The 12,375-nt window shown below is 37.5% G+C and overlaps 1 protein-coding gene across 1 annotated transcript; it reads left to right on the forward strand.

Moving 5' to 3' along the window:
* The first annotated feature begins 1,098 nt into the window (after nt 1-1,098).
* Nucleotides 1,099-12,005, forward strand: LOC132761103 (proto-oncogene Mas-like). Its single transcript, XM_067465545.1, has 2 exons — nt 1,099-1,238; nt 9,905-12,005. Exons 1-2 carry the CDS (start codon nt 1,099-1,101, stop codon nt 11,055-11,057), a joined length of 1,293 nt encoding a protein of 430 aa, XP_067321646.1. The 3' UTR covers nt 11,058-12,005.
* Nucleotides 12,006-12,375: the final 370 nt, after the last annotated feature.

The raw sequence follows: 12,375 nt of genomic DNA on the forward strand, positions 1-12,375 counted from the left end.
TTACAAGGTAGTTGACAGAATACAGGCTTCTCCAGTTTTCTTCCATAGAATAGTAGACAGGGAAATAATACAAAAGCTGGTTTATTTCCTGGTGTATTTCTTTGGCTCTCTGCACTTGGAGAATTGTATTCCTTGAAGTCCTGCTCAAAGTATTTTAAAAGTAAGTAGAATTAAATAAAGTAATGCATATTCTTCATACTGTGGAGGCATCAAAGTATTGTTGCAATATTGTTGCAATATTATCTGTATCCTTTCATGATGAATTGTAGCAATGGGTTTTGGTCTCTAGTGTTCTTCTGCTAACTTATATTTCATTTCATGATCTTCTCTTTTATCTTTTCTAGTGTATCCTGTGCGTGCATGCTTGCATTCTTTCTTGCATTGGTCAAAGTGGTTGCTGATTAATATGCACATGCCATGGTGGTCAGTGCAGAGTTAGGACAGGAATGGGAATTATGTAGCTCTCCAGTGTTTTAAATGGCAACTCTAACCAACACAAGAATGTGATGAAGGGGGACTTCATGTTTCCCACTCCTATCTCAGGAGATACTGGCCACAAAAGAGAGAGTGAAAAAGACAAAACAAAGTGTTAAAATGGGTTTAAATGTGTCATGCTTTCTGATTGAGCCTAGATTTCTGACGCATTGTGTTGCTAGATCTTTTAGTTTCATTCTACACATAATTGGAAACCTAGATGTGCAGTCTGGGGTTTATGGGACCTGTAGTCCAATAATATCTGAGGTCTTAAGGCTAGAAACCACTCATATCTTACACTAGCTGAAATTAATACGAGGGTAACTCCAAAAGTAATATACAACATTTTGTAAAAAATGAAATTTGGGACAAAGCAAGAAAACTCTGCTTTGTACCAAATTAATTAGACATCTGGAAAGACCCGGGTCTTTCAAGTTGTGGGCGCTGTGTGGATTGGGCCCTGGGATCACGTCTCGAGACTTTCGATCTCAATCCACACAGCTGTTAGGATTTTTGAGCTCCTGGAGTAAAAAAAAAAACAAAACCCAAGACAGCTCCCACCCTTACCCAAAACCCTTTTAAAAGCCTTTTAAAAAGAAAATTACTTACCCAGCTGTCATTGCCATGGTGCTGGAGCTCTCCTGGCACATGGAAATGATGCGCCAGGAGAAGAGGGGAAGAGAAAACTCACACCTTACCCCCTTCTCCTGGCACATCATTTCTACGTGCCAGGAGAGCTCCAGCAATGTGGTAATGCCAGACAGGTAAGCTATTTTCTTTTCTGGGGGGACCCTCCCCCCCCCCAGGAAAGTGCGGGTTTTGGGGGAAAATATGTAGACTTAAACCTGATTAGGCACGGGTTAAAGTCCTGTGTGGAATCGCCCTAAGAATGGCAATTGAAAATGCTTGCCTCCTCTAGGAATGATTTTTGCTCTTCAAAGATTTAGAGAGTGCAGAGGACATACTTTTCTCATCCCATATGTAACATTTGAATACAATCAATTTTTGGTTTTTCTTTAAGTCTTTGTTGCAATGCACACTTAATATATAGTTTTGTGCCACACATGCATGAATAGAGGTAAAAAGGACATGCTGGAACATGCCAACAGAGATGAACAATGCTTTACAATAAACTGGTTCTGGATTCAGGAAATCGATGACATGATTTGACAAAGACTGTACTATCTTACTGTGTGATTTCTTTTAGCAAATCAGGCAGCAGTGGGAAGCCAGTCAGAACATGCTCCTAATAGTTCCATTGGGACTGAAACTCTCTAATCTTTCTCCATGTTGTAGCCATCACGCTCAATATGACATAAATCACGAAGTTTTGCTAGATCTGTGAGGCATTTCCAGCCTCTTCCGAGAGAGAGCAGAAAACGTTTAACAGATACAGTCAATAATCTCAGGAGTAGAGAAAAGATCTGGTCAGATGGGACATACTCATGGGTTTGGGGGAATGAGATATAGTTTGTTGCCTTAGATTCTCAAATAATTTACATCTGTTTCTTTGCCAGTCAGATTTGTTCTGCCAACACAGATGCGATCTACATAATTGACATTCTCTTTCTCCTGTCGGCGACTGTTTTTTTCTGTTCTGCTCATTACTCTGGGAGATCATAAATCCCCCCAACTAGATTTTCCAAGACAGACACACTTCTAATCACTACACTGGATGATATCTGGTAAGTAATACTAATGAGACATACTTATGTATTTATTAGAAGATTATTATATTTCAAAGTTTCCACTTTTTTCCTAATTTATGCTTCCCTCTGGATAATTTATTTTGCTTGTATGTCCCTGTGCCCTCTCTCTTTTTGCTTTTCTGAATTTCTCATTTGTTTACTATTTGTAATCTGAGTGTTGTCCATTTTGCTAGAATCTACGTGAAAAAGGCCAAAAGTACTAGTATTCTAGGCAAGGAGTTTTCCCAAGACAAGAAAACAATACAAGGAGACATATTTTCTTTTAAGCATATTGTAAAAAGAGCAATAAGGTGTACTACTTTAAAATCAGGAAAGTTGAGGTGTCTACATCTTTCCTGAGATTTCTGTCTATGATTTTGGTTATTTATTAATCTGATTTTGGGATTAGATAAATGGGCTTTGGTTTTAAATAACATGAAAACAACTGTTTTCTTTTCAAAATTGTTTCTTTTAAAAACATTCTTAACTTTTAGTACTAGAGATTTATGAAGGTTGGGGAAGAAACCCCAAAAATGTGTGATGCCATTTGTAATACTCAGCTAACATGCATTTTCATTTCCTGCACTTATGATTCTTAGCTCCAACAGCCTATTTATTATTTATATTTGGTATCCATAAGGTTCCTCACTCACAACACCTCTTCACATACTTCAGCTATTCATGCATAAATGCACACATTATATTATTATTGATGATGCATATGATTTTCTTTAAATTTCTTTTCTTCCTCTCACTGTTAACATCCCTGTAATACCTCAATATGTATTGTATTTACACCAGAATCACTGGATATTACTTAATGCTTTTGAAGGAATAAGTTGAAAACCTCAAAAATGTATTAGCCACAAAGTCTTTCTTCCTATCTTTTCTTCCTTACGATTCAATAGAGCTGATTCTCTCTCATGTTTACTCTGCCCTTCAGAAAAAGAGGGAGGGAGAGGGAGAGGGGAAAGGAATATGGCAGCACCTTTATGAACCTCATCACATTGAGGTAGAAATGGTGGTCAATAGCAGGGGATTCGCCATGCGGTGGGGGGAAATCGTCACCCCACGCCCCACATTGCCCCCCTTGGGGGGAGGCTTTGCCGTCCAGCTTCCCTCCGTGCTCTCCCTGTTCTTCTCAGTGGGAACACAGGAAGCCTCCCAGGTTGTCTTTTCCACATCCTAGGACGCTTGCAGCCCCATTGGAAGTAGCCCTATGTCATCTGATGGGCTCTGGTAGGCTTCGTGCTTAAAGCAGCCTGCAAGCGTCCTAGGGCGTTTAAAATTGTTAATGTAATGAAGTCCTAAGACTACCTGATTTTATTTTAGCATTTAGCATCCATGTCTGCAGAGGGATATTAAAGCTGGGATACAGTTCTAGAATTAGGATAGAAAGTAATAGTATCCAGAAGATGCAAATCATGTCCCTTAACCTAAATTTTCAAAAAGCTGGGTAAAGTGATACAGATCTGTCAATCTTTACAGCAGTCTGTTAGTGCTGATGTTCAAAGGCAATTCATCTGCTCACAAAAAGTCAGTTTCCCTGAGTTCAAAACTCTCTCCAAGAAGTTTCCTTTTGTTATATGTGCAGGAGCAAGGACCCTTGTATGAATACACGTTATACACCATGAAGTCATTCTCTTTGTCCATACCTCAACGGGCATCCTGAATTGTGTTTTCAGTTTTTCTTCCTATCTGAAAATACATACACAGTGATGGGATGAGTTTCCAATCTGTACTTGCAGCAGCGATGGAGTGTGGGAGTTACAAATTAATAAAGTTTTTCTTAACTTCAGTTTTATTTCTAAGAACATCAGAGAATGCAGTATTCCTTGAAGAAACATCAGTAATACATGGAGCTGATGGTTTGCCAAATGATTTGTATCTTACACGACAATCCCAATATGAACAAAACTGTTTGATTTGTATGATTTTTTTCCGCTAGGGATAAAGAGAGAAGCTAAACTAACAGTGTCTTCCTTTTTTGGTGTTGCTTAAGGAGTTCCTCCTTCTGGTATGCATCTGTGCAAGACTCCGTGGTTTTTCTCTTCTTTTTCTTTTGTATTACTCAATTTATTTAACTTTTCATGAGAAAAACTACAACCTTTATTCACTGGGTGTTTATTAGGAAGTAAATCCATACTCTCAATTTATGATTGCAGTTCTAATTTCATGATTAGAAAAGTAATCCTGCAGGAGTAGACTGACTGTTTTCTGCTTCATTATAAAAACATCCCTCCACCCCCCAAAAAGCAGAAATTGTAACATATAAGAATTAGAGACTTCCTTGCACTCTGCATGGGCAAAATACATAGCCTGACAGTGCGTTCTTCCTCACTAATAGAATTTTGTCATCTTGATCATATTCTGGATGTTGCTTGGCCACACACGACTTGGTTTTCATCTCTGAAATATTGGAAGGTTGGGTTGTATTTTTGTTAAAGCTGCCTTGAGTCCTAATCTTAGAAAAAAAGAAGTCAGGGAGCTGGGTAAAATTTTACTGACTCTAACATGAACACAAGGACAACAATAAACTCCTATATTCTTTGACAATTGAGTCCAGCACAGTTTGATAATAAAGACATTATCTCACACATTTATTATTTTTAAAGCAATTAAATACATACCTACATTAATAATGCTGAAAGTTTAAATACTTCAACGTTGACTTGGATAATGGGGCTCGAGTAATCTTTATCAAGTTTGTAGGTAACATAAATCCAGGAGGAATGATTGAAACATTGGAATACATTCAAAAAGGCCTAAACTAGAACATTGGGTAGAAATTAATAAAATAAAATTCAACATAAATTAATGCAAAGCTGTACATTTAGGCCAGATAAAACAAATGCACAATGGAAAGATAGGGGATGCATAGTTAATTAGTGTTACATGCGGGGGAAACTTTGGCTGAACATGAACCAGCAGTATCATGCATAGCAAGATGGTGAGTACTATTTTATTCTGCATGAATTGAATTCTAGTTTCCACATCAAGGGAAATAATAGTCCTCTTATTTTCTGCATTGGTGAGGCTTCATCTGGAGTACCACATTCATTTCTGGGCTCCTCATTTTAATAAGGATATAGACATGTTGGGGTTGGTTCAGAGAAGGGCAACAAGGATGAGAAGTGGAATGGAGAACAAAACATATGACAATAAGTTAAAGGAGCTGGGCTTTTTCAGTTTGGTGATGAAAAGATTGAGTTATAAGAAGATTGTGCTCTTTAACTATCCCAGGAACTATGACAGAGAGGAGGCGACAGGGCTATTCTCTCCTACACTGGCCGGTTGGACCAGATGTAACAGTTTGAATTTTATAGGAGAGTACATTTTGATTGGACATTAGAAGGAATATCTTGATAGTAAGAGCAGTTTGGAGATAAAATTGGTTGGCTCAAGGTGGTAGGGTTTATTTCTCTGGATGTCTTCAAAATGAGGCTGGGCAGCTATGTAATAGGGATGCTTTGCCCTCTTCTTGTGGTATTTAAAATTTACTATATAAATTGCTCCACATTGGGACCTGTGTACAATCAATTAAATGTTTTAATAAACTTATTTAAACTTTTACAAATCACAATAAAATAATTACAGCAATACTTATTTTCAAGTCAGAAAAATGATTATTCAGAATGAAAGGTCGTGCCAAACATCAATCCAAAAGGCGTCCCAGAGGATGGGAAATAGAGGGAAACTCCCCTTTTCCCAAGCCTCCTATGAGGAGCTCAATTTTTAGTTTAAGCAAAACTGATTGTACAAGCCAAAAGTTCTGTTAAAGGCTTCACACTTCAAACACAAAAGGATCTTAGTATTATCAGCTTGAGATTTAATTTGGCAAAGATCATCCCTGATACTTTTAATTTGTGTTTTCTATGACACTGGCATCAGAACATCTCTGCTGGATATCTTTCTGCTTGCTTTCGGGCAAATTAGGTATGCTTCCCTAAAACTTTTTCTTTGGCTCTCAGTTCCCACCCCACCCAGCAATGCCCTAACTGTCACTTCAATTATAAAGAATGATCTTTGTATATAAATGACTTCCAAATTGAGGTGATAGAGAGAATCCCTATGGAATGATACAAATCTGGCCCCCAGTTTGGGGTCATAGATTTCTCACATTGAAAATAGTAGCATTTCTCAGAGAAGGTTGGGAAATCACTGTTGGAATGAAAAGCTGGAGAAATAATTTCCTTTTTTGGCCTTAGAAGCAAGACAAAATGTCTCTCTTTGCATGCTGAAATCCACAACTGACATGCCTAATTATTGGGGTGTTATGTGGTTTCCGGGCTGTATGGCCGTGTTCTAGCATCATTTTCTCTTGACATTTCTCCTGCAACTGTGGCTGGCATCTTCAGAGGATGCCTAATTATTCTGTAATTCTGCTATTACTGTAATTACTAATTACAGTAATATCACTATGGTTGTTACAAAGTTTAGGAATTGTTGTGTTTCTTTAAGTCATTTCCAAACTATGGGCGATCGCTCTCAGCATCCATCAGTATAGGCCATGTTGACTATATCTGCTAGGAGTCGCAATTCAACAACATATGAAAAACTCTATTATTCCTGTGTTTAAAATGATTATTTGTTGCTGAGTTTCTCCCTTTTATTGTTCCATCAGCCTTGCATACAGCATTGTTACTTAAACCATGGGTCCTCTAAGCTCAATGTTAGGGTCCCGAAAAATTTGGCCACAGTAAAAGTGTTCTGAATATCATCTAGTGGCTGTTCAGACATTTACACAAATCTTTTGTGCAGCATTTACATTTACATTGTGTTGCAACAGTGGACTGCAGAAGATGCTTCAGCTATACTTCATAAAAAAGAAAATTGGCCTATTTAGCTGGCTTTTCAAATGGTGATTTATTACATTATGTAGCAAAATTAAAAAAAAATCTGTTCCTGATTTGAAAGTGTTGTTTCCTGTTCCACAATTACTTTGAAAATAGTTGTTATGCTCCAGAAAACCAGAGTATAACTACATCATTTTGTAATTTTCCTTCATGAAAATATGAAATTTCTAATTTTTCAATGTGCAAAGTTTTTGCTATTTAATAAACTTTTCCCATGTTTTTTTATGATACAACCAATTAGGAAATTACATTTATAACCCAGGAACAAAAATTGTGTTACATCATGTTATCAGTAAATGCTTTATTTGTATATCTATTATATACCCAGGCCACATAAAATTATTTCAGTCAAAAAGCACCCCGAAGAATCCCTGGTATACAGTACAACTCTCATACCTATGGAGAATAATTCCTGAACTTGCTGTGGAAACAGGAAAATGTGGATAATTGAACCCTTTTGAAACAAACTTCCACTGAAAATTACCATAGAATCATGATGGAGGACCTAGCAAATCTCTAGAGAGTTATCCTGTATGGGAATTTGTCAGCATCGCACTATGGTAACTTCTGGTGGAAATATAAGTTCAAATATAAGTGGTGGCATATAAGTTCAAATAATAAATAAATAAATAAATATACCTTAGAAATGCCTGGGGGATCTAGAAGGGCACACATTTTATTGAATGCAGGTAAGTGAATCCCCAGTTTCCATGGTATTCCATGGATACAGGGGTAATGCTGTGTTACATTTCCTACTTTTGGAATCACATTATTAAAAATCCAGTAAGTATATCCACACACAAGGTATAATGCACACTCCAGTTTATCAAGGGGTCCAAAGCTTCAGGCCTTCCAGAACTGATCTGGGCTTGGTGTTCTTTGGAAAGAGCATAGCAGAGGTTTACTAGAGTGCTTGTATAGTTACAAAAAAAAATGTCAGAAATATTTATCTATTTTTCTTGTAAGGGGAGGTTCACAGCTTTACACAGGTGAGCTTGTATTTTGCTCCCACACCAAACTTTCAGGAATACAGTTTGGCCAGAAGATTTTCACAAAGGACAACTCTTGTTTCCTTCGCCTTCTCTATGTGTTTCTGCCTGAATGCAGTGGTGATACTCAGATCCTAAAATACAATCTCCGCTCCACAAAAGTTGCTCAAAACCAGATATGGGGGTCATATTGTAGTCCCAGACCTGCTCTACCTAAATCAAAAAGGGTGCTCATACATTATAATAGCTTTACTATCACACTGTGCGTACAGTTCTTTGTGAGAATCTGTCTGTGTTTCTTCTTGGATCGTACTAATCAACAAAATTGTAAAATTGCAAGTTTCCTGTCTACATTATTTTATCACTCTTAAGTTTTTTTCTACTAGCTTCTAAATTTTAATGCAACTTGAAAGTTTAAATCTAACCCTCTCTTCCCCAAGAAACATCATCATTCCTGGGAGGATAAGTGGAGATCTGAAAGCCTGGTGAGGGAGGGGGAAAAGAGAGGAAATACATAGTTTTGTGCAAGAAGACTTGTTGTTTTCGTCATGTGCACCATTACTTTTGCTGACATCTCCAGAATATACAGTTGTTATTATTTTAATTGTTATGAAAAATGTTGGTTTATTGCCCCCAAAAACCCTAGAGCTTTTTAAACAATTAGTAACAGATTTGATCAATAATACTTTTTTGAAAACCACAATAATTACACAAATTTTCAAAAGAATGTTTAAATTGTTGTCATAAAACCCTTTCTTACTGAAAGTGCAAAAAATCTCATTTTTATTTAGATGAAGCCCACTCTTATTACATTGATTATTCAACCCATCTGCAAGTTTTCCCTTCCATAGGATTGCCCCATCTGTGTTAAGAATACCTTTCAAAGTTGCACTAAGAAGGGATTTTCATCTGGTGTTCCTTGTCACCTGGCAAGCAACACTTGCTGAAATTATCTTTTCTAGGCAACCATTAAAGAGTCCTTTCCAATTTGCAATCTAGAAACTTTGAGGCTCTATAATTTGATATATGATAAGCCTTGACATATAGCAGGATGAAGCAACTTGAGAGGAGATAGAAGCACTGGAAGTGTACATCAATCTTATTGAAGTATTAGTACAAGGGTGAGAATCATATGACCTGAGGGGCATACACATGGCTTTGGAAGTCAAGTGCAGATGGCTACAGATTAATCTAAGCCCACACCTCTCCAAAAATGATCGGTTCTCAAATTCACTCCCTGTTCTGCTCAAAAATATTTGAAATGTGTGCTTAAAGAGTGTTTCACTCCCCCACTATCCCCTGCCTGCCCGCCACTATCACAAAAAGACCCTAAAGGCCATTGAGAGTGATGCCACAAGATATCACTTCTGGTTGCCCAAAATAATGATGCTCTGCTTTGAGCATCAAAGTGGTTCAGGCTGCACCATCTCTTTGAATTTTCCCATTCTGTATATTCTATATCTCTTATTGTCTTATAATCTCATTCAGAGCCTCCGGTGGCGCAGTGGGTTAAACCCCTGTGCCGGCAGGACTGAAGACCGACAGGTCGCAGGTTCGACTCTGGGGAGAGGTGTATGAGCTCCCTTTATCAGCTCCAGCTCCTCATGTGGGGACATGAGAGAAGCCTCCCACAAGAATGATATAAACATCAAATCATCCAGGCGTCCCCTGGGCAACATCCTTGCAGACGGCCAATTCTCTCACACCAGAAGCGACTTGCAGTTTCTCAAGTCGCTCCTGATATGACAATAATAATAATAATAATAATATTAATAATAATAATCTCATTCAGCTAGATAGAAAAGGCAAGCAATGTGAAAACAGACAGCTTCTTCCACAAGCAGCACACTGCAGTCAATTAAGGGTCAATTAAACTGGACCCTTTCCCAAAATGAAGTTTTCTCTGCCTTCTCCCTGGGGTCTCTCTGTACACATTTCATACATATTTCTTATTAGACTGGACCTTCCAAAACTTTATTATATGCAGTACCAATACAAAGCAATCTAATTCTGGAATTATTGTCTGTTTTTACAGGAAGGGGAGAAGTATTGTGCGTACCAGACGTGTCCTGATGACTGAGACAAACTCCTTGCCTACTCGGATTCTCAATGTAACAAAGATGAATGAGACCCAAAAGTGGAATGAAACTAATAGAGATTTTAATTTTGTTACAATCTCGTCTTATGCTATTGCACCCATCACCATTTTGGGTTTAATTGGCAATGGAACTATTTTCTGGTTTCTCTGTTGTAGAATCAAAAGAACTAAATATACTGTGTATGTCCTGAATCTTGCCATTGCTGATTTCACTGTACTCTTTTCATATAATATATTTTGGGTCTTCAGCTTTATCCTGTGGGACAAATTTTCTTTTAATGATTTTTTCTGGAGTGTACTTGATATTTTGAGTATCTTTGGCTGCAGTACCAGTTTCTTCATTTTGACCGCCATTAGTGTCGAGAGATGCCTTGGTGCTTTTAATCCAATCTGCTACCACTTTAATCGCCCCAAACACCTCTCAACCATATTATGTGCTCTTCTATGGGTTCTCTCCTGTGTGGTGACTGGAATGGAATATTTCACCTGTTGGTCATACGTAGACGCAACTGACAATCCAGCTTACAAAAACTTTCCTGCTACAACCATATTCCTTACCATGGTTTTCTTGTTATTTAGTCCAGTCATGGTCCTTTGCAGTGTCAGTATGTTTATTAAGATACGGAGAAATTCACGGCCGTCATCTCAAGCCCGACTTTACCTCATCATTGTTATCACCGTTGTTCTTTTCCTCTTTTTTGCTTTGCCCCATAAGTTCATGTGTCTATTTGTCTATTGGTATCCAGCAACAGAGGTTGAATGGATTGTCTTTCACTGTTCTTCGTGCCTCCACTTAATCAACAGCAGTGCTGATCCTTTTGTTTACTTTCTTGTTGGGAGGCGGAGGCGGAGGCCTCGTGAGACACTCTATAAAGTGCTTTATAGATCCTGCAAGGATCAAGAGGAGGGACCAGTTCCAGAAAACCTAGGCAAAGAGCAAGAAGAAAGCTGAAAATCTATCATTTCAATAAAAAAAAAAATTTAGCTCTCAGATAGAGATTTAGTGTTGTGTTCTTGTTTGCTTTATACATCTGTTCTCCAGCTTGCCAAGCTTAGAACCTGATGTTGTCTTCCCGGTTTTCTTCATTTATCATGACTTACTATTCTTAGATTTTAAAGACAGATCTGCCCTTATTAAAACAAAATATTAAACTCTGCAATGGACAGTTCTGTACAATAAATATAGTATGGATACTTCATTTTGTAGTTGTATAGTGTTTTCCACAATTAGAACAAGGAATCTTGTACCCCATCTAAACCAACACAGCTCTAAATTGGTTAATCTCCCTAGTCAGTGAAGGACACTCAAATACAGCACACTATCTCTTTATGTATTTCTGCAGGATTGGTGTAAAACATAAGGGCAGGCTTGAGATAAGAACATTTCCAAAACGGTTGCTTTACCAATGGTTCTTCTTATCTTTTTTTAGTGTGCTATTTTTACAGTTCCTAATGTATAGTTTCTAGATAGATACTGTAGATAGAAAGACAGATGGAAAGATGATAGATAGATAGATAGATAGATAGATAGATAGATAGATAGATATAGATAGATAGATAGATAGATAGATAGATAGATAGATATGTTATGTATTGTCTTCATATACTTTATTCTTTGACATTCTAATAACACATATGAAGATAATAGGGCTGGAGAGTGTGTTGGGAGATTTTATATTTATTTTGTATTCACTTAACCACGCTCTATATTTCACCTTTGTTTAATATATGATGATATTTCATGTATTATTTTACCAGTATGTCTGTGCTTATAATGTTACAATTTTTAGGTATTATAGTTTAAGCATAGGCCTATGATTTCAATATATTCTTCACAGCTTTTATAATTGTCTGTGATCTTTCACCATTTATAGTTCAATAAATGTTATGAAACTTTTAATTCTGGTGTAGATGTTTCATAAATGCACTGAAGCAAAACAAATTCATGTGGATCTTTCCATCAACATTATTGTCTGTCAAACAGGTCTGTTTACATCCATTCACTACTGATTTCAGGCACCCATTCATGTAGGGGGCAACTATTCCTAATACGTAAGAGGGAATATATAACCTTTTGTCATCTGAATATCAAATATATGGCAACACAGGATAACCTGGAAGCACAGGCACTCTAAAACAGAGTAGAAAAATAACATATGGACAAGAAAGAACAGTGTTCTTAGCATAATGTCAGACTTGTTCATTCATTCAGTCGTCTCCGACTCTTCGTGACCTCATGGACCAGCCCACACCAGAGCTCCCTGTCGGCC

The sequence above is a fragment of the Anolis sagrei genome, chromosome 1 (assembly GCF_037176765.1).
Source record: "Anolis sagrei isolate rAnoSag1 chromosome 1, rAnoSag1.mat, whole genome shotgun sequence".
NCBI lineage: Eukaryota > Metazoa > Chordata > Lepidosauria > Squamata > Dactyloidae > Anolis > Anolis sagrei.